This window comes from Labrus bergylta, chromosome 19 (genome assembly GCF_963930695.1).
Source record: "Labrus bergylta chromosome 19, fLabBer1.1, whole genome shotgun sequence".
Classification (NCBI taxonomy): domain Eukaryota; kingdom Metazoa; phylum Chordata; class Actinopteri; order Labriformes; family Labridae; genus Labrus; species Labrus bergylta.
In genome coordinates this window covers 3,521,207-3,544,985 of record NC_089213.1, presented here as the reverse complement: position 1 = coordinate 3,544,985, position 23,779 = coordinate 3,521,207, and the positions used below count along the sequence as shown (strand labels likewise).

General features: G+C 39.9%; 2 protein-coding genes across 2 annotated transcripts; one reads left to right on the top strand and one right to left on the bottom strand.

Annotated features, from left to right (window-relative positions):
* Positions 1-3,778: 3,778 nt before the first annotated feature.
* On the bottom strand, positions 3,779-19,610 carry psmb2 (proteasome 20S subunit beta 2). The gene is made up of 6 exons (XM_020655172.3): positions 19,544-19,610; positions 17,769-17,891; positions 16,467-16,537; positions 6,132-6,294; positions 5,163-5,212; positions 3,779-4,011 (listed from the first exon to the last, which is right to left on the bottom strand). Exons 1-6 carry the CDS (start codon positions 19,551-19,553, stop codon positions 3,910-3,912), a joined length of 519 nt encoding a protein of 172 aa, XP_020510828.2. The 5' UTR covers positions 19,554-19,610; the 3' UTR covers positions 3,779-3,909.
* A 6-nt stretch (positions 19,611-19,616) lies between these two features.
* Positions 19,617-22,108, top strand: cdca5 (cell division cycle associated 5). Its single transcript, XM_020655171.3, has one exon. The coding sequence runs from the start codon at positions 19,821-19,823 to the stop codon at positions 20,610-20,612; it is 792 nt and encodes a 263-aa protein (XP_020510827.2). The 5' UTR covers positions 19,617-19,820; the 3' UTR covers positions 20,613-22,108.
* Positions 22,109-23,779: the final 1,671 nt, after the last annotated feature.

The following is a 23,779-nucleotide window of genomic DNA, read 5'->3' as shown; positions in this document are numbered from 1 at the left end:
AAGGTTATAAAACATGTTGCTTAACCTTAAATATGTGTTAATGTCTGTCAGGATTTTTCTTAATCGTTATCTTTACAGTTTCTGACCAATTGTTGCGTTGAGGTACAGCCGTGCTAAACATTAGCATGTTAGCCCAAAGCAAGCTAATTTAGCGCAGAGCTTCTCGCATGGATTTGAAGTAAATTCCAAAAGTTTCTATCGCTTACTAAATATTTTCTATTCATTTTGTGTCAATAAACATCCAAATGATCTGATTGGGTAATTGTTTTAACCCTTTGTGAAGAGCTAGCCTAGCCTAATGAGATTTAGATGTGAATTAGTGGCCTGACTCAATACTCACTGTACTCAGGACAAATTGCCTGTGAGCATCCCAAGGGCCTTTAAAAAAAAAGTCATGGCCCCTGTATGGATGCCGGGCTCCAGCGGGGGCTTCACAGCTGCAGCTCTGAACCTGGGACTTCAGAGACAGTTGTGCGACCCCCTCTGTTCCCCCCCCCCACCCCTCCACCCCTCACCCCATCTGTTCTGCACCCCTCCCCTCTGCGGCGCTCTCCTTCACTTTGTTTAACCGGGACGAGACGCTCAACACAATCACCGCTTTCCAGGGACCGCACACAGAACACGTGTCGCACGCTCTCGAACATCACTCATCTCTATACCTGCCGTATGTCCCTCTCTCTCTCTCTCTCCTCCTATCTCATTACCCTCCTGTGTCAACCCCCACCTAATCCCCCCTCCTCCTCCTCTTCCTCCTCACCCCCCTCTCCCTCTATCTGACACTCAGCGGGGCCGCTCTCCATCTCTCCCCGTGCCTGCAGGCAAACATATGCTGCTCTTCCCGTCAGATTCCGGTGTGTTTGAGAGAGGAGGGATTGTTTAATGTTTATTAATCACCTGTCTGTGCAGCAGAGAGGAGACGGTGATGATAGAGCCACACACACACACACACACACACACACACACACACACACACACACACTGGTTGTCTAACTCTGCCTATCTCTGACACACCTACACACAGCCTGTCTCACTTCACACACATACACACACATGTATGTGATGCTACCAGCTTGCCGGCCTGGTTTTTCCATTTACAGCTTATTTACTGTAACACTCTCTCCATGCAGTCAAAATATAATGTTTCAGCAGATACATATTAGAAAAGAAGGTACTCAATTCTTGCACAGTTGGCTGAACATGCTGCATACGGTCCTTTAAATGAAGACCTCATGTGGCCTGATTGGCCTCTATCCCACAGCGCTTCTAGTTTCTCTAATTTCTCTCTAAATGATCTTTAAATTAAACGTCTTAGTTTCCTTATTGTGTCCTTTGTGGTCTCTTGTCGTGTTACTCTTTACAAATGACTGTAAAGCTATTTCTTTTTATATATGGGGTGCTGAAATGTTCTGGAAATTCTCAAGCAGCCTCCCCCTGAAAACTTCCTGAGTTGTTGGTTCATCACAGCTTGCAGTTTTCGCTCTTGAAAAATGTGAGCGGTTCGGGTGAGCATCCCAAGAGGATAGACGTAGACGAGGAGGGAAAAAGAACGCGCCAAGATGGCTGCCGAAAACCAGAGTCTGACACTATGACCATAGTTTTGTGACTGCTGCGAGTAATTGGAAGTATTCACAGAATCAATGAAGAGAATTTATTTATTTTATTTTATTTTATTTTATTTTATTTTATTTTATTTTATTTTATTTTAATTTAATTTAATTTAATTTAATTTAATTTAATTTAATTTAATTTAATTTAATTTTTAATTTAATTTAATTTAATTTAATTTAATTTAATTTAATTTAATCATTTATTTTATTTTTGCATTGTTAAGGCGAGCTTGGAACACAAATGTCATTGCCAGCTATGACTGCTTTGCCTGTTATGTTGTGCATTTCACTAATAAAGATAACTTGAACTTGAACTTGAAGGACATACTGGCGGGCAGAAAACACGATGAAGCAGCTTCAGTAGTTGCCTGACGATCTCACCAGGATGCAGGATGTAAACAACATCTCACAGTGGATTCTTTTCTGAATATCACCTGCAGTGTTCATACAAACTTCTTGCAGAAATTTCACGTTGTAACGGTTGTGAGAAAAACACTTGAAAAGTCAGGATCTGGCCGGGAGTGAAAGATTTCACTGTCGTGTTCACACATGCTGCTCATCCTCCAGGACTTCACTGCATGTGTGAAAAGAGCTTACAGAACAGCATAAGTTAAATCTAGACATACACTCACCGGCCAATTTATTAGGTACAGCTGTTCAACTGGCAGCAACTCAATACATTTCAGCATGTAAACATGGTCAAGACGATCTGCTGAAGTTCAAACCGAGCATCAGAATGGGGAGGAAAGTTGATTTAGGTGACTTTGAACGTGGCATGGTCGTTGGTGCCAGAGAGGCAGAGAGTATTTCAGCAACTGCTAATCTACTCAGATTTTCACACACAACCATCTCAAGGCTTTACAGAGAAAATATCGAGTGAGTGTCAGTTCTCTGGGCAAAAATGTCTTGTTGAAGCCAGAGGTCAGAGGTCAGAGGTCAGAGGAGAATGGCCAGACTGGTCCTTTTTAACATAACTATGGTACTGACGATGCCTTTAAATAACAAGCACTGAAAACATGAAAGGGTGTCTCATTTGAAAGATGAACACTGAGTCTTGTTCTTCTGCATTCCTACAAATGTTTTAGGAGAGAATAAGGAAGAACGTCTTCGAATTTTGGTATATTTTTCTTTCTTATTGTTTTTCCAAGTATCTAAAAAAGTGTTTTTGTTTTCAACTTTTATTGTTGACCTTGGGAATCGTTGCAATAGCAAACACAGCGAGAAAATAGTGAAATAAAAATGTCCTTGAGTTGAGATTATTTTATACCAATAAAATACACAAGCATACTTTAGTTGGACTGCTCCTTCAGCTTGTTGACCTTCCTGTTGGTGAAGTAGATCTGATAATATATCTCACACTAATGGATTCAGTATTTCTTCTTTTCTCCAGGTTGGACTCCAGGTTGAAGCACACATGTATTTAAATTCGGGGCATGTGGTTAAATAAACAGAGGCTCTAAAACATTGATCAGGTACAATATTTGGTTTTAAATATATATATTTCTCCTGAAGCGATGTGGATTTGTTTTGAAAAGCTGGCTGAGGTTACTCAGACTGAATGACAATCAGAACACCTGTACCACATCACCTGATTCATTCGTTCTGCTGCTGGTGCACACTGTGAGCCGGTTATGTTTATTCATTCACTGACACTGCGTCAGAGGTGTTGATACAACTCTATGCTAATTTCTTTTTTTTTAGGGCCCCATTTTCTCATGTTTTAATTAACTTCAAGGATATGTTGCTATTTTTAGTTTCAGGGGGTCAGGGGTATCACTGAGCATACAGCTCGGTTTGATCAACAAGAAGTGAGAATATATTCACTTATTTTTATTACACATTAAATCAGTTAAACATGTGAGCTCTAAATTTAAACAAAACTAAAAAAGGCACAGAGCCCTAAAATAATATTTTCTTTAGAGTCCTGACAAAAGGCTACAGATTTTGATCATTTAGCAGATATCCAACATTTTATGAAAATCCTTTATTTTTTAAGAAACACTATACATGCCTGCGTGTTTTGTTACACGTGTACAAGCATGAGCGAGTGTGTACATTACACACAGTCGCTGAGTACAAGTGCAAAAGTACACAGCCAGGAGGCTGTTCTCTTTCCATGTGCAGATGAGCAGACTAGAGAGCAACGAGAAAGCACCACGGGGACAAAGAGCTTGTATCTCAACTGTGTGTCACTTTTTATTGGAACAGAAAGAGCAAGGAGGTCAACGGTACAAAAAAAAAAAAAAATGAGGAGAGAGAAAGAATCGAGGGCGTGAGGGGTTGGTAGTCAAGCAGAGAGCGGTCACTTGGCGCCAGAGGTGAGCGTCTCCAGGTCATGGATGCCCTCCTTGTCAATCAAACGGACGGTGAAGGAGGGGAGGTTGAGGATGAAGCGCTTGTTCAGCTGCAGGAGGGAGACGGAGACAAGACGGAGGGAGAGGTATTAGAAAACATTCACAGAGAGAGAGAGAGAGAGAGAAATGATGACAAGGAAAAAACAGACTAAAGAGAAATAAATAATAAGAATCAGAACTCTACAAAATAAAGAGGAAGACTGAGTTTTTAAACAAGAAGACCTAGCTTTACTAAAAGGGTGTAAGAGGCATTTCTGAACTCCTGTCAGTCTTTCTATCCTAAATATGCCACAACAACTAAGATATTTATACACATCCAGTCTGTCTGTTTTTGTCTCCTGGCGTGTTTATGAATAGTAATCTCTGTAGACAGCTGGAGAAAGGATTTTAAAGAAGTTATTAATGGTATCTGCGATGGTTGGTCGAGGCTTTCAGTGGCGCTAAGGGCTCTCTGGTTTCACTGTGGGCAGATTCCAATAAAGTCAATGGATCGATAAACGAAACAACGCGGATTAGTTTGCATGAAAACTTTTTTTTCCTGAGATACATTTCTGCAGTCCCGGTGAAGGCTGGCAGCTGTCCTCACGGCTCCTCGGTGAGGTCAGAGTCATTGAGGACCGAACTAAAGAACCGCTCATGTGTCACTTTTCAAAGTTCAAGAGTCAACTTTTTGTCAATTGTGTCGTTTCCAAGGGACAAATAGAAGATCGAAGAGCCATTTCTCTGAGCCCGAACACAAAACAAACTAAAAGATTTTTTAAAGTCCTATAATGTCCAAACTCTGTGTGCTTGTTCGACTGTGGCCGTCAGAGATGAACAGTCGAGTATCACCAGGCGAGATATGTGGCTCACCGAAGTATAAATCACTTTTCTAGAAAACCGATATAAATAGTTATAAAAAACAAGAATTTAAATTGATTTAAAAGTTAGTCAGATATCTGAAGGAGGCGGAGCGGGAAAGTCACAGACGAAGAAACAGAAAACTGTAATGATAACTAGTTTAAAGTAAAACTTCCATTTAGATTCAAAGTAATAAGAGGAAATCCACTGAAGCCAAATTACATGAGTGTAGTTCAAGGTCTATGTTTGTATTAAATAATTACAAGCATTTTTTTCAGAGCTTGGATGGAGAGTGAAATGCAAAATAACAAAATAAACAATTCCATTTTATTCATATTTATAAAAACCGTCTTTTACTCACCTCCTCGATGCACTTCTTCAGCAGATCCACGGCCTCTTCTCGGGTCAGATCTTAAACAAAAAATAGAAAAAGAAAATGAGATGATTGTCAAATCAAGAAAACATTCACGACAAAACCACTAAATTAACCTACAAACTCTTGTCTACTGTAATCACTTTCTTTTCAATTACCAAGACTAACAGCAGATTATTCAATACTTTAATAACTTTTGATACCAAGTGTTTGAAAAAGATACAATCCCCGTTATTTTAATGTTTATATATTTTTCAAATTAAATCTTTTAAAGTAAGAGTTGTTCTTTATAATCACACAGAAGGAGCTGTTACATCTCATCTGAACATCGTCATGGAGACGATTTGTGATCACTTTTTACAGTTCAGTCTGAACGTGTCTTCAAAGTGAGACTGAGCGAGCTGAGAATGTTTCAAGCGACCAACCATCTTTCCTCATCAGTGACGTGGATCAGCGCCGTCAGTCCGATATGCGATACGTCAATTATGTCAATATCGAACCTGATACAGATATAAGATCGGATCGGTTCAATCTCTAATTAAAAAATACAGAGGCTTGGACAAAACTTATAAACGTATATATAAATAAGATTGTTTTATCATTAAATTGCTCAAACATGCTGGACGTTGTCTTCGTGTTTGTGCAATTTAGACAGTTCGCCTGCAATTTTTAGCATTAAAAAACAAGAAATTACTCGATATCAGGGGTCGAAGACTTTTCAACGTCTCAACATATATCAGGTATATCATTTGATGTTCACTAGTATCATAGCCAAGTTTAAGACCCTAACCAAGACCCCTGTTCAGTGTCCAGAGTATAAAATAAACTCCATGACCTCCTCAGTGAACGCTCCTCAGACTCAAATCATTTCTCCATTTCTATCATTTGTGTCTGCGCTCCGTCTCGAGGGAACAGGAAACAGAAAATAACATGTATGAGACATTTCTCTGGACCGACCTGGTCTGTAGTGCTGGTCGAGGATGGACAGAGTGAGGAAGGCTCCGTAGCCGTGGGCAGCGAAGGGGGCCTTGGCCAGGGAAGACAAGTGGTCCATGTAGTAGAGACCGGGGCCGTCTGCGTCATCGTAGCCCGCCAGCAACAGGTTCACATGGTAAGGAGTCTGGAGAGAGAGGGGGGGAGGATTAACATGCAGATCTATAACAATGACTTTATTGGAAAATGTTGATGCATAGGTTACATTTAGCAAAACGCATTATCAGAAATTTTTGCTAAAGTGCAATTTGATGAAGCAGAAACACATTTTTAAACGTCATGGTTTAGCTTATTCAAAATGTGTGGAGCGCCGTTTCACCATCAGCTGAATCTGAAGAATATTAGACTCAGAAGTTAAGTTTGTGAACACGAGTACCCCGTGTGTATAAAACTGTCACAGTGCATGATTTATACACTTATATAGTAACGTCTTCTTCTCTCCAATTAGAGGTGACGACATTGCGATTAGCATGTGGCTACAAAGACGTCAGCAGAGGTTCAGTATGTCGCTAAAGTATCCGTTTAAACGCCTTTGACCAACAAGTTCACGGCAGTTTAGCACTTGAAAAGTACAACTTCTTTCTCAACTTCCCCCCAAAAAATAATTGCTTCCAATTAATTATTTTTTTTTTTAAATTTGGCGGAGAAATGGAGTGACGCACAGAGCGGCCACATTAACGCAGCACAAACAGCTGTGAGATGGCGGGGGGGGGGGGGGGGGGGGGGGGAGAGGAAAGGTGGAAGGGCGTCACAGGACAGAGAAGGTGAGTGTGTGTGTGTGTGTGTGTGTGTGTGTGTGTGTGTGTGTGTGTGTGTGTGTGTGTGTGTGTGTGTTTGACAGTGTCACTGGCAGTGTGACATCTGCTGGGAGTCAACACCCCTGTTGCTCCATCCTTTTGCGCCCTCCCCTCCATCTTCATCCCTCCTCTAACCCCCCCCCTCCTCACCCCGTACCCTGGAGTAGCGCCAGGGCTCATTAAAAACTTCTAAAGTCGTTTCTCTTGCCCCTTCCTCCCCCCCTCATCTTCTCTATTTTTTAAATTACATCTTTTACGCTCGCAGCCTCTTCTCCCTTCTCTTCCTCCGAAACACTAATTTTCTCTTTGCCACTGTTCACCCCCCAGTTTAGAAAAAAATCCCTTTAAAGCAAGACAATTTTTAGGGATTTCAAAACAACTTATGGCCTAAATTCTTGAAGAAATGCAGCAGTTTTTTGATTAGAATGCAAGAGAGAATTAAATATTGCGTTTTCAACGAGGCAAATATGATTCATACGATGCCAGACGAGTTGTGATCTACACCTGGCCTCTCGTTTCAATTTATCTCTCAGCCGACCTGCTTATTGCTGTGACTTGTGTGCGTTAGCGCCGTATTTGCCACAAGGGCAATAAGGATTGTTATGCTCCCTGTGGAGAAGGCTTTAGTGTGTGTGTTAACGACGGTTTGAATCACACACACACACACACACACACACACACACACTCCTGAGAAAGAGGTGTGTATTTGAGGCGTGAATCTCAGGATGAATATCTAAGTGTGTGTGTGTGTTTATGTGTGTTTTACTCCTCTGTGAGCTTGCAAACACCCCAGTGGCGTCACCCCCACCCACCACACACCTGTCTCACTGGTTACAATGTAACAATAATATGGACTTGGCATCAAAATAACCTTCGCTTCCCATGTCACCTCTGAGGGAACCGAGCACCTTGTTAACCAGCCACCTGAACTCACACCCAGCTACACATGCAAACATTTCACATATGGTTTTTTTTTTTCTTCATATGTTTGGTACCTCCCCGCTGTGACGCCGCACTCACAGCCAAACAAGACGACCGTAGAAACAAAAGCTCTCACCTTTCAACGCTGTAGCATAGCTTAGCACAATGACTGGAAACAGAGGGAAACTGCTAGCCTGGTTAGGTACAAAGTTAAGAACCAGTAGCCAAAAGTTTATCAGAAACAAACCGCTCCGTTTACCTCTTAAAATTTGGATTGTAGGGACTAAAAGAGAAACATTTTCCACTGTTTTGGAAGTTAATGGAGCAGTTTGATTCATTTTTTAACCCCTCACACATGGCGGTACCCACACTCCAATCCTGGTGACGGTAATGCTTGTAACTATTTGTTAACTGCTATCAAACAACAAACGAAGAAGAAGACACAGACCCAACAAAACACATGAAAAGAAGGAGTGATTTATGGTAGCAAGATGACACAGCGAAGCTACAAGACCTGCCTGCTTCTTAAAATCAGTTGTGTGGAGGAAACTTACGGTTCAGAGTGCGGTATGTTATTGGACACACGTCAAACATGCTAATGAATATCAGACGGCAACAGAAAACTGGTGTCCAACAACTTATCCCCGCTGTTTTAAAAAGCCTCTGGATGTGAAAGCAGAGAGAGTCGAGGACATTAGATCTCTCTCTCTCTCTCTCTCTCTCTCTCTCTCTACACTCCAGGCTGAACCGACTATCACACGATGGAACAAACTGTAAACATGCACCACTCTCAGTTCAGAATAAATAAGAGAAACCTAGAATAATGCACCTGAGACTTTTTGTTTGTTGTTTTTTTTTAACCAGACTCCAATTCAAATCATGATCCCAAAACCACGGTACAAACTAAACCTTGACCTTTGTTAACCCTTACGTCGCTATTGTTTAATCTTCAAAACCATAATAAAAAAAAAAACTAGGGAATAAATGCAGGTAACAATTTCACACACCTCCCATTATGTTATTATCTGTCCAACTAATGTTGTAAACACACATTCTGTTCAGCGTACTGTTCATTTGAGACAAGAAAACTGCAAATTTGTGTGTGTATGAGTTAAACACTGAAAGGTTTGGACGTTTTCGCTCAAAAACTTTATGTAGAATTCATCAAAATGGCCCACGATAAATTTTCAGTCGTTTTGTGTTTTATTGCTGAGGCTCAGGTTCTATCAGTGAGCTAAAGAGGTTCTGGTAGGCTGGTTCTGTAACCTCTGGAGAAAGCCAAGATATATGTTCAACCATTTCCAATCTTGACTCTAAGCTAAGTTAAACTACTTTGCGGTGCTAGCTTCATATTTAGTGTAAAGATGTAAGAGTGGTATCAACCTCTCCTTAACTGCTCAAAAAGGTCGCACTACTCTTGGAAAACATTTATAAGTGCAGGATTTTGAGAGAAACACCTGAATTTGCGACACAAAAGAAGGTCAGGGCGTTAAAAGAATCATCACAAACTCATCCCCAAAACTCGACTCTTCCACGCTCAAGCCCTCGCGCCCCCTCCCCCCTCTCCCCCATTCCTCCCCCCCTATTTTTGCACCCTGCCCCGGGGCATGTTCTCTTTATTGGCATTTCTCCTCAATCTGCTGTATTAATTGTTCATCTGTGCAGGAGCAGGGGAGCCGTGTGCAATATGGCGCCAGTAATTATTTGTGCCCATTGTGTGCCCGTGCTACAAAATATCTTACAAAGCCATATGGGGCCAGCTGTAGATCAGCAACACAGCAGCACCGAGGCAAACTGTTGCTGCTCTTACTTACAGGAAAAAAAATTAATAATAATAAACTACTCCAACTTTAGGAGCTTTACATTTTAACTCTTTCAACATGCTGCGGATAAAAATTCATCCGTAGACAAAAACTGACGCTGTGAGGCCTTTAGGCGTCATGGTAATGTCCAATTTTTACATTTATTAACCATCTGCCTTCACTGAGTATTGCTGTAACAATTTAACCCCGTTAACCCGGTTAAGATTCCTGAAACATTCAATTAACTATCAGTATCATCTCTGTATTTTTATTCGGTTTGGGCAAACCTTTCAGCACATCAGTCAGTCAGCTAAAACAAACAGATGCTGAGTTTCTATGCCCCTAAAACTTTGCAGTTGTTGTTCTGCTTTGTGGTGAATTTCATGTGTATCATTACTGATATGCATGCAGCAGAGCCGAGGCCTCAGGTGATTTTATTTACTGTGTGTGTGTCTCCTCTGTAAAGCCTGAGTGAACGCTGCACTCCAGAGGTTAGCCGAGTTGTTTTTGTGGACGGCGGGCTGGTAAGCAGCACACAGTCGTATGTGAACGGGGGGTTTCGCTCGCTCTGCACCGACATGCTCTGCTGACTTTAGCTAACTACACCTCCCGGAGGTCTGCAGCCACTCGGGTATGACATCTTTCAGACTAAAGGACTCATCTGTAATTTATCCTGCAGGAATAAGGCCATCAGAATGAACAATATACCACTGATTAATTTATCAGCCAGTGGTTTTTAACCTAGGGGTTTGGACATGCCAGTAGGATCATGTGATGATTTTGGGGGGTTCAGAAGATGATTTAAGGATGGTAGAAAAAGAAAGAGATCATTATCTTTCCTCTCTGTCTGGGCTGAACTTTAATCTGCGGTGATTTAATCAGATTAATTAAAATAAACTCAAACATATGCAGCCAGTTCCCCCAGACAGGAGCCGAGCGTAGTCTTTGGGACTACAGGCGTTTTTTTTAAAACAAAGACACGTTTTGTTTTATTAAAAAAAAAAATGAGCTTAGTCTCCGGTTCACAAACCAGCTCGTGGTGTCAAAGTTTATTTATACTGCTGATCATGTGGCATGTGATTTATTTTAAAGTCGTGTGGACCCCAAAAAGAAAAACTACACAACTGATAAACACTTTATTGATTTTTGGTGTTTTTTTGTGACGTTTTAAATATGAATTGAAATGACGGCTGTGTGAGCAAAAAGGATTTTTTTAACTGATATGTGTATAAATTCAGTCCAGATAGACTGACCCTGATCAACTTAGATCACCTTATGTTGTCCACACATGGTTAAACTGCCTAGCCCTTGACGTTGAGCCCGACAGTTCAATCATAATACATTTATTTATTTTTTATAAATTAATTGAGAACATGTTTTAATGTTTGTTCTTCATTTAAAAAGATACGTCCTATTTGAGTGTAATAAAAATGTTTATTACCAAAATCTAAGACAAAGTGCTCACAGCATGAAGCCATGATTCAATCATTTCCAGGATTATATAATTAATTACGAATATTTTGGCCAGGTTTGTGACACAGAACAACTTTCATATTATCCCATGCATAATGGAAGCAAGCACACATTTATGACAGAAAGTTGTTTCAAGATTAAATTATTTCAAATTTAAATTTTTGACAATTTTCGTCAAGTTTGTTTCAGTATTTTCATTTTTTTCTCTGTTTTATATTCTGTCTAAATTGAATATGGTTGAGGGTTTGGTTAATTTAAAATGCCTTACCTAAAACGTAGAGGGCTATTTTTCATTATTTCTGGAAACTTTAGTAGAAGAAAATCACAACTCAACAGATTAAGATCAGAGTGTAGAGGTGATCAGTGATAAAAAATATTGCACATTAGTTGAAGTCACAAACCATTCAGACACGTCTTCTGATAGAATAATTACTATAATACACGTATGTCCTGCGTATTTGATAAAAAAAAGTTTAACTTTGACTCCATATTAAACCATTAAAGACTTTCATGGAGGATTTCTCTCAGTTTGACATTCAAATGGACAGCACACATTACAGACTCTACGAACTCAAGATGTTCTGGGGGGTAAAAAAAAAAAAAAACACTGTAAAAAAACTGTTTATACAACATAATTTGCAAATGTCCGTGTACTCTGGAGGTTGATGAATGTGAGAGGAGCATAGCTGCAGGAAGGTGTGGGATGTCGAGGAGAAAGTGCGATTGCTTCAGTTTCTGAGCACTCCTGAGGACGCAGCGTTAGTAAATCCTGCACTCATAAAACCAAATTCATAACCGCGAGGCACCAAAAAATAACGATACACTCGTCGCTTATGGCAAGACATGAATATAAATGTTATCCTCCGCAACACGTACAACCTTGACAGAATGAAAACGATCCTGATCCTATAGGTCCCTCTGTGAGCCGGCTGTGTATTGTGTTTGGATGTTGACTCCTACTCGTTCTCACATTCAAGTTTGTCTACTGGGCCTCCTGGTTGCCTCCCCCCCCCGGGACCCCCGCTCCTCCTCCTCGTCTCCCTCCTCCTCTATCCCCCGTTCGATGTGTCCCACATTCCCTCCTCTGCCACACTAATTGTTTTTTGTAATTATTTTCACCCTTCTGCTATTGTGACAAGCAGCGGCTGCACTGCTCTTAACAAATTAGTGCAAGAGACACAACGAGCGAGTACGAGCAGAAGTGACTTGAGCAGAGCAGGTTACAACTTCAAACACAAGCAGCTGTGAAGCACAAGTTCAAATCAATGTCATACAGTATATGCACGGCTGAAACGTTCTACTGAGAAGTCAACGACTACTTTGAGTTTAGTTCATCGGTGTGTATGTGACCACTTGTGTGTTTGGTTGTATGTGTGGCTACATTTGTTTCCTCCATGTTTTTATTTGAGTTTCTTTTTGCTTTTTGGTGTTTGATTGCTATGAGGTGTCTGATGTATGTTGGTTGCATGTTTGATTCATTGATTTCTGTATCTTATCCATGATGATTGTGGACTTAATTTAAATATGTGTATGTCTTGGGTTTTGCTCTTGGTGTAAAGCATAATGAAGTTACCAGTGATGGAAACTGCTTGTATTATTTCTACTTTAAGAACAGATTTAAGACATTTTTGAGGCACAAAATATATAATATTTCCTTGATCTGGCTGCAAAAAATATATGATAGCAAATTTAAGATGGGTCCTTTATTAGCCCATTAAAAAGAAAGTTGGTTTATAAAGTTGGTTAGCTTGATAAATATCCCAGAATGAGTTCATTTAATTATCCTTTTAGCATGTGTTGAACTGAAGACAGCCCAAAACAAAACATCAAATGTCCTCTAATACATTTCATTAGCACTTATTCTGAAACTGGAAAACCCATTGATCAACGAATACGTTCAATACTCTGTCTGGCACTGAAACTCCACTGAACTTCATCACTTCTGATCGTAAAACAAGTTGTTGTATAATAACTTAACAGGTAACGCTGGGAGGAGAGAGCAGGGGATGACATGCAGCAAAGGGCTGAGGTTGGTTTTCTCTTGACATTTTTTAAATTCATGAGGAGTATTTGGGTTTGGACAGTTAGTTCAACAAAAGAAGCAACGCAGAGATGACATTTTTAGGGTATTGGGAAAGTAAGATGAGCATTTTGGACAATCTCTCAATGTTACAGATGAAATGATTAGTCGATTAATCATGCGGATCAATCAAAAATGATGATAATAAGTTGATGCCCTACTTTGCTTAGTGTTAAGTATATACATGATCCTAAATCTAGTCCTTGTTTGTGTATTTCTGACTCTTCTGCCAGGTCTAAAGGGTGTTTTGCTTCTGGAGCTATCTCAGGTCTCTGCAGGGCCTTAAGGACACACATAATAATTTTAAAAAGCACTGCAGTTTCTTAAGACGTGTTCGGCATAAATAAACAAGCCAACTCACAAACACAGACAGATAAATTAGCTGCTTACCTCGCCTGGTTGTAAATCCAAGCATACACAGGTAATGAGGAAAATTCTGCACCTTCATGGTTTTTTTTAACAGTTCTGTTTTTCTTCAAGTTTGGATTTGCAGGTCAAAACGCTGATATGTTTTGATGATACATGAATAGTGAGAGTGCAGTTGGGATGGTGGTGGTGGTGGGGGAAGGGGGGAGGGGGGCAGTGCTGCAGGCTCAGGTGTTCTCATGAAGTCTCAGAGGGAGAAACCTCCGTCACCACTCACAACAAGCTGACAAATGTACCTGGCTCTGTCAAAATGAATCAACGGGTTCAGCTTTGATGTCTCAAGCTGATAAAGACACGAGTAATAATTGCACCCGAGACCTAATTCCCACCTGAACTTCAGACGAATGCATAATCTCTTAATACGTCATCAAGACGAACATGGTGTTGAAATGATTCTATTTCCTGTTTTGGCCAAAAAATAAAGTTATTTCAATCCGATATAGACACACATTTATAAAATGGTTGAGTAATCTCTCACATACAGACACCAACCCTTCAATTTGAAGTGAGTATTACTTCAACTTATGGGAATTAATTTGTGATTCTATCATTGGTTCCCTGGAGCTAAATGAGATTGCAAGTGCTAACAGAGGACTGTAATTAAGTTAAAATAGGAATTAAAATTGTTATAGGTATGTTCACTCAGCAGTCCATGATGAATCTGCTTAATTCAGAGGATGACCACTGGAACACAGGATTAATTAGCTACTGAGAAAAAATGCAAAGATAACTGGTGTTGAAAGTGTGTGCAGTTGCTTTGCTTGAACAAAAAAAGGTACACATTATTTTTTTAAGTCTTAGAAGAGAAGCATAAAAATGAAGCAGGGCAGAGAAAACATGACGACAACACAAAGAGCACCACAGGGGCGTCTTTGAAAGATGAATAACATAGTGAGGGCACCATGCGGCTGTCCGGCTTGTCTTCTGTGACTAATAATGTGTGGTCCGAAATTTCAAGGACGATTTTCCTTTGTGTATCAGCGTCTGACTGTGTTATACCAGCATTGTTTAAAGTCAAACAAACATAACTGGTTGTCTCTGGTTGTTGGGCAAATAAGCTGTATTGAAGTAAAGTCAATAAGATTCAGAAACTTCTTGTTAAATTGTAATTAATCTTTTCAAGTTTGGTGCTGAGGTCTGAGCCATTCGCTTTTCAGTGTATCGCCTGAATTAGTTTTGTGCTGCCGAGAACTGTTAAACGTAAAATCAATTGTCCTCACATTTCCCCAAAGAGCACATCAGGTTTATGGGAAAGGCCCGACTACATCATCCCCTCAACTCATCATCGAGTCGCAGTAAATCAGGACAATGATGAGCCAAAAGCAGCCGTACGTCAATAGTTAAGCACTTCCAAACGAGGCGCAGACAACAATCACTGCAGTATTTATTATGTGTAATCAAAGCAGACACTGGATCAGGTCTAACCTGGGGACACGTCTGGAGAGGAGAGAAGGTTGTATGTAAGAATTTAGTTAAATGTAAATTTCAAAATAAAACTCAATATTTGAAAATGTGGACTTCTGACTAATAAATAAAAATGTTGAAATCAAGAAGTGTGGATTATTTTCTGTCTTTACAAATGAAGTTACATTTTGTTTTTACACTCATTGAGTAACGTAGTAAAAGAGCCACCATTGGGTCCTAGTGCAGAATTCCACTCAGGCCTTTGGAAAGCCCCTCTGGCAAGTGAATAGTAAGACACTGCTTAACGGTGCTTGCTGTATTTTAATTAAAATAAGTTGTTTGCAAACATTATTTAAAAAAACAACCATATCAACTTTTTGTACACTAAATTGCTTATTTTCTTTATCAAAGGCTCAAGCGAATAGGTAGACACCGATAGTCTAGCGGTTATATTGCGCACCCCATGTACAGAGTACAATGGCCCTGGGTTCAAATCCGACCTTGGTCCTTTGCTGCATGTCTTCCCCTACTCTCCCCTCCCAAAATGTTCTCTCTCTCTCTTTAGCTGTCCTATCTAATAAAGATAAAAAGGCCAGAAAAATAACTAACAAAAACGCTTAATCTTTTTACATCTTCATGCTCCTCAACTCAAACAGTTATTATGTTATGGTTATTTTTACAGTCACATCTTTCCTCTTACTGTTCAATAAAACGGCCAAACATTTTCCCTGGGCGTGAGAAAATAATTCTCAGAAAGTAACGGTTAGTACCATCACTTAATGGGAAGCTGATGGTGGTTTAACAGGCTGACAGTAAAGGACTCCCGCTTTTAAATATAACATCAGTGCCAACAGGGACAAATGATTTATAGGAACAAGCTCAAATAAATACTACTTTATTCTTCACAAAGCTCCCAATGTTTTTATGCTTTGGCAACGTAAGCTTAGTTTGTTTTGGAATTTGTATTTGATAAGTAAAACAGTATAAAGTACTGATATCTCAAACTGATAATAAGCCTTGAATAAATCTCTAGTTCATGTGAACATAATTAACTAACTAAAGGCAGGATGCTACAGGGTCTTAAGTTTTCAGTATGCCCCCTAAAAGGTACTTTACTTTTACTAAAAAGGTATTTTATAACTCATTGAAGATTCTATATTCCACCTTAAAAATCGTATTGCTGGCAGTCATGTTGTTTAAACTATGAATGGTCGTCCCAGTGCCCACGAAGCCAGTGAGTTTGACAGTCAGTGAATGGAAAAGCTCCAGGACAATTGTCTATTTAGACAACTAAGGGCACAGATTGCATCTTTATGTGGGTAGTAAAACATGAAATTTCTTTCAGAGATTGTGTTGTAAAAGACGATCGTTATATTTTGTGTGTTAGGATAGTTACCCTGCTTCGAAGGTAGTCTGCAAGGTTCTTTCGTGTGAAGTTTGCTGCTGCTGATGGACTGAGTTCATAACCTAATAAAATAAAAAGAAACACAAACTTTCAGTGTGACACCACATTTACTATTTACATGGACACAAATGATATGATTAAAACCCTGATCAGACTAAAAATGCTTCACCCAAACACATCAATCCAGGAGATTGATCTGATCCGGCTCATTTAAAAAGAGACTTTATTATGAACGAGAGGGGTGGTTTATGCCAATCCTAGTTCAGATTGATATCCATTTGTACACACTTGGTCTCATCGTGTCTTCCTGCTTGGGGTGAAATCATTCCTACTTTGCATGTCTGCCCCTCTCTTCAACTGTGCATATCTGAAGGTCCTGCAGACTTGCACTCTCCCTGTTTATCGATTACAGGGCAACTGCAGATACTGCTGAGCTTTCAGCTTATTAAAGAAGAGGAGATATAAAAGTAAGAAAATGGAAAAATTAAATACAGAGATCCTAAATCACACGAGGAGAATAAAATCTGATGCACAGCGAGGAGGAGAGTAGAGGAGACATCTGGAGACATGCAGCGTTTGATTACAACACATGCCGTCTTTCACGGCGAATATGACATGCCAACTACGAACTAGACTTAAAATAATAACAGGAAAAAGGCGCTGGTGGTGCAGTGGTTAGTGCGCGCGCCCCATGCATGGAGGCTGAAGCTCAGGTTCAAATCTGGCCTGTGGCACCTTTCCCGCATGTCATTCCCCACTCTCTCTCTCCCTGATTTCTGACTGTATCCACCTGTCCTATCTCTCCAATAAAAGGCACAAAATGCCCAGAAATAAATCTTTAAAAATAAAAAAAATTATTAAAATAATAATAATAATAATAATAATAACGCCTGAAATGGCTTGATCCAGAAAAAAAAACGGACATACGCCCAGTGACAGAAACTGTACCTGACTACCATAGAACAGAGTCCAATTCCTCACAAGTTAGAGCACAATTTGTACGCATGTTAACAGGAATGAACAGCTAATTTAGCTGAAATTTCAACGACAGGATCGTTTTGTTTATGTAAAAAATTGTTTCCATTTTAATAAATGTTTGATGCACGTACCACATGTCATAATCTTGTAACTTTGTTTAACGTCAATGTTTAAAGTGTAGTTAAAATTTGAATCATTTCAATCTGATTTAAAAAATGGTGCACATGTAAACACAGCTGTTATCATTGTGGATTGGCCTTTTATAGAAGTAAGGAGGTCATTTACTAACACAACCATCATCTCAGAGTTACTTACCGTTCCTCATTTTGTAGAGCTGCACATTCTTCTGGATGTACTCTGCAAACTGTACTGTGTCTCCTGCCTCTCCAACACACAGGAGCAAGATCTTCTCACTCAGTTTGAACATTTTGTCATAGTCTGAAAAAAAACAAAACAAGGAGCAGTAATTCATTATTATTCTATTTTTAAGTGGCCATTGGTCGACCAACAGACTGATACAACGCCGCTGTCACAAGGTCAGATACAAGAAATCTTTCTTACCGAAGGCCATAACTCTGTTCAACAGCTCACCTCATGTGAGCAGAGAACTGTCATCATGATAATATCTGTCTCTCCTTTACTGTCATCTGTTCTGCACATGTTACATTTACAAATTATCCCTGCACTCATGTTCACTTCATTTGTCTGTCTACTCGCTGTTATATTGTATAGTTTCTGCTGATAACATGTCTACATGTCAGATTTAAAAATAATTTTTGACCTAATGCAATCGCACTTTATAACAACTCCCCTTTAAGAAAGGACCGATGCCATTTAAACTTTTAAACTTTAGCTGCATATATCAAACTGTATTTTGAACACTTCACTGTTTTTTTTAAATCATAATTATTTATCTATCATACTATGAATTGGCAGGGCTAAGGGTATTTTGTACTGGTATGTATGAGGGCGGCTGTGGCTCAATTGGTAGAGTCGTCACCTCTCAACCGAGGGTTCGATCCCCAGCTGGGCAACATGTCCGTTGTGTCCTTGGGCAAGACGCTTAACCCTGAATTGCTCCCACTGCTTTGGTGGTGGTGTATGAATGGGATTGGTTACTTCTGATGGATGATACTACATAGCGATCACTACCATCAGTGTGTGAATGGGTGGGTGTGACAGGCGGTGTAAAAGTGCTTTGAGTAGTCGGAGGACTAGAAAAGCGCTTTATAAGCTCAAGTCCATTTACCATGAGTAACAACTACGTATGCACATGGACCATCTATACCACTTTTTTATCCTGGCTATGTATTGTGGGCTCATGTTTTTTGTATGGGTGAGATATGTATGTATATATCATATGTGTTGTGTGTTTGTATGTATGCTGGCTGCTGGAACACCTGAATAAAGTATATCTTATCTTACACTTTAACTTATGTCTATACTGTACATTTACATTTGTTTTTGCACATTTACATTTAATCTTTCATATTTAAGAATAATGCTCAGTCAAATCCTGGTTATATATATTCACATTCTTAGTTTTTATATTTTTAGTGCTTATTTACTTCGTATTTAATATTATATTATGTTTAAATTAGCTAATATTGTGTTTATTTAACTCATATTGTGTGTTTGGATAACCTGCTGCTACCAGCATTATTAACAGTAAAACAGCTACTTTCACTTTCACTGACAAACCAGTTTGTGCAAGTCATGCTTATTACTTTAACACAAGTTTAATACATTTAATAAACACATAAAGTTACATAACAATGCCTCTTTAAACGCTGTTATTGACAATACACACAGAGAACCTTAAACTAAGCTGATAATAATAAACGAGGTAAAGCCGCTTCCTTCTACTAGCCGCAGCTACATTTGCTATCTTAAATTACACTCAGAAATTGTGATAAAAATGTAGTATTAGGAGCGGCTACACCTTAACAGCAATCTTAATGTACAAAAGCAAACATTTAAGCTCTCATTCTGATGATAAAACGTTAATTATACATCGAACAAGAAGTATGAAAACAGGTTTGCATGTTAGCAGCTGAGTGGCTAACCGCTAAGCTAACGCGTTGTCATACCGTGTTTCATCTGAAGAATGCTGCTGGCTGCGACATTATCAGCTGCGACCAGGACGAAATCAGGCCCCAGGAGAAAGAAGACGGTCTGTGAGCCTCAGCGGTGCAGATTACACAGCAAAAGTTTTAAAGATCGACGGCGCGGGCTGACGTCGTCACCGGGAGAATTACCATGACGTCAGTTTGTGTGCGACTCGGGCGGGAGATTTGAGCGCACACCGCTGTTGGTTGTAGTTTGTAGGCAGCGCCGCGTTCAAGCGCTTCTCAGACAAGTTTGTGGATGAAAACTCAAACTGAATCGAGTGTTTCGCCGCAGGGAAAGGTCAGTATGGACGAAAGGGAGCTTAACGTGAAAGTGGGAGATTGTAAGGATGTTAATTGCTCGCAGAGGAGACGGTCACCGCGGTTGAGTTCTCCTCCTCCTCCTCAGGCTGCCTTCAGCAAAATGGCGCTGGTTAAACGCTCCATCACCGTGAGGAAAATAGCGCCCAGGAAAACAGTCGCGCCGTCGGAGAACAATAAGGAGAACACGCCGAGGCGGTCCGGGTCAGAAGAGGTCCAGAAGACGAAGCCTAAGGTGTCCACTCCAGGTGTTACACCGCACCGTAGGGGGTCCACCCCGGCCAAGAAGGCGGCCGCCATGCCCTCGCCCATCCTCCCGTCTTCACCTCCTCCTCCTCCGCCGGCTGCTGCAGATCCAGTGGACCCGGTGTGGTCGCAGAAGGTGCGCAGGTCCTACAGCAGGCTCAGCAGCCCCGACTCCAGGGTCAGCATGTTCGGCTTTGAGAGGATGAACACCCCGGAGGTCGTCAAGAGGGTCCGACGATCCAAACCGGGTCTGGAGCTTTCTGGATCCGCGTCCGGCCTGAACTCTTTCACGTCTCTGATGGAGGCGGAGGTCTGCTGCGCGGCACCGGAGGTGGACACGGACATCCCGGGGGTGCTTTTAGTGAAGGAGAAGAGGAGGAGGAGGAAGGTCCAGCAGATCGGCTCCACAGAGATGGACGCGCTGGCTGCTCAGATGAACGCTGAGTTTGAGGAGGCTGAGGTGTTTGAGTTGTTCGTGGAGTAGAAAGAAAATACTTTTTTTAAAGCATTTTTTCAGCAGGTCATCTCTGACATGCTGAAAACACACAGACTCTGAGGGGGGGGGGGGGGGGGGGGGGCGGCACTTATCTGGTTATTCATACAACAACAACAAAAAGAAAATCAAGTTTTTGAGTTTCAGGCTCTGCAAATTCAGCATTTTTATTCTTTTGAGATTTATTTGTTTGAGTGCTCTTAATGTGGTTGTTTGTGTCACTATGTGATGATATCGTAGCAAAGTGTTGTTTGAAAATCAATAAGACCAGTAGTTAGACAAGTAAAGTGTCTTTAATTATCTATCTGGTGCCATGTGATCTTTCAAATGTCTGTCTTGACAAAACATCCTAATATTTTCTGTTGTTTTCTTTTAATCTACTTTTTCTTTTCTTTTTTTAAACTAAGTGGAAGGAGGCGCATAAAGCTGAGAGGGAAAACATTTGACATTTAAACCTGGGTTGTATTGAAGTTGTAGTTTGATGAAACAACTTTTTTTTTAAAGCATGTTGTTGTTGTTTTTCCATCTCTGACATGCTGAAAACACACAGACTTTGGGAGGACAACACACAAAAAGAAATCAAGTTTTTGAGTCGCTGTAGTTTCAGGTTCTACAAATTCAGCATTTTTATTCTTTTGAGATTTATTTGTTTGAGTGCTCTTAATGTGGTTGTTTGTGTCACTATGTGATGATATCGTGGCAAAGTGTTGTTTGAAAATCAATAAGACCAGTAGTTAGACAAGTAAAGTGTCTTTTTAATTATCTATCTGGTGCCATGTGATCTTTCAAATGTCTGTCTTGACAAAACATCCTAATATTTTCTGTTTTTTTTTAACTAAGTGGAAGGAGGCGCATAAAGCTGAGAGAGAAAACCTTTCACACGTAAACCCTGGTTGTATCGAAGCTGTAGTTTGAAAACTTTGAACATTTGCATTAATGTTGGGATTTTGAGTAGAGCTACAACAATTAATGGATTAGCTGTTAAATTCATTGTCAACTATTTGTTTTTGAGTCGCTGTAGTTTCAGGCTCTGCAAATTCATCATTTTTATTCTTTTGAGATTTATTTGTTTGAGTGCTCTTAATGTGGTTGTTTTGGTCACGATGTGATGATATCGTGGCAAAGTGTTGTTTGAAAATCAATAAGACCAGTAGTTAGACAAGTAAAGCGTCATCTTTGAAATGTCAATTATTGAAGTATGTTTCTATCTGGTGCCATGTGATCTTTCAAAGCTCTGCCTTGACAAAACATCCTAATATTTTCTGTTGTTTTCTTTTAATCTATCTAAGTGGAAGGAGGCGCATAAAGCTAAGATGGAAAACCTTTTACACGTAAACCCTGGTTGTATTGACGCTGTAGTTTGAAAACTTGGAACATTTGCATTAATGTTGGGATTTGAGTAGAGCTACAACTATTTGGATCATTGTTTTACTCATTTGAATATTTCTTTTTATATTAAGATAACAAGATAAAATAATCTGATTCCATCTTCTTATCTTTTTTTTTTTTTAAATACTATCTTGGTCTCTAATATTGTTGTTAACTTCACTAAATATGTCTGTTAAGGGAACTGATTGAGCGGAAGTGGGAATTCTGCTTTCCTAAATGTTCATAATATTTTCATCTTTCAAAATGATAATTTCAGAATAAGACTCTTATGACAGCACATATCAAGACTGTCATTGGATGTTTACATTCATGCTGCATTAGTGCTTTCCTAAATATATAAGAAAACACTTTTTTAAAATTGTGATTGCCTGTAGATGTAAATAAATATGCAATCAATTTAAAGGACCAATATGTAAGACAATTACTTAATCAAATGATTAAATAACCGTAACAAATCATGAGACATTAAGGAAACATGCTATGGTAAAGTGCAGGCTTCTCGGTAGCAGCCGGTATGTCCTCCTTAGTTTAGATTCTGAATGGTTTGTTTTTGTTTTGACCAAATCCAGTAGCTGGTTTTAAGGCACCTCCACCCCTCGGTTTGCCGGGCAAATGGCAGACCAGCAGGGATGGAAAGGGGAAGTGAACTGGTTTAGATTTAACTGATCCTACTCGACCTAAAAAGCCTCGGCATTTTTCTAAAAAAAAGCTCCACGAGCAGAAAGGTTGTCAAACTAGGATCAATATTGGAGATGCTTCTGAAAAACGCAGAGAGGTTAGAATGCAGAAAGGTTTACAGACCGATGCAGAGCTGGATAAACACTGAAGCTTCCATGCCTCAAATCTAGTGAGGACAGGGCGGGGGGAGACAGCTCTCTTCAATAGTTTGAATTTGGACTTCAGTGCCAATTTTTAAATGTTACCTGTCAGAGTTACATATTAGTATTTTAAAAATCAGAATTTCTATCAGACTTAGACTTTCTTTAAGGATAAAACCGGCACATTTTACTGAAGTCCTTGATTCTGCTCACCCCACCCCCCCCCCCCCCCCCCCCACCTCCCAAAAGACACACATTCTACATTTTGTCTAAGTTTTTAAGAGTAGTTTTACTTTTACAATTTTTGGTTGACTATCTAAAAATGAGTGAAGTACAGCTAATCAGAATCCATTGAGAAGGTTAATCTCGTTAAAGGGTTAAATTGTGTCTTTCAAATATAAATCCAAGTCCTACTTTATTACAAATAGCTCAGAAACGGTTAAACCCTGCTTCTATCCTTCACTAAAAAATACTCTGAGCTATACGAGTAGTGGATGTGTAGGCCTACAGCTGATTTGAGGGTATGATGACACATGCTGATAATTGTAACATGCAGTGTGTTTAATAAGGTCGTAGCCTAACTTGATGGCGAACAACACATTCCTGTAAACAGCTTTCGTCTCCAGTGACTGATGAGGCACTCACTGAACGAGTGAGTGGGCGATGTGTCTCGATTTAATGAGAGTGCCGGACAGGTAAAACGTTTCCCTCCAGAGCCTCTTAAAGGTGTAAGTGGATATGTTGCATAATTTGTACTAACAAGAGGAGGGATGTTATTAATCCTCATGCCTGCCTCTAACTGTGCAGCCTACTCTCTCAGATCGACTGGATTTGAACAAGTGACTCCAGCTAAATAAAGATCTGAATAATTATTTAAGACATGAGGTACAAGAGGTCGTAGAGTCTTTTTATAACATGACAATTATGTGAATCATCTATTAAGGACTTCCC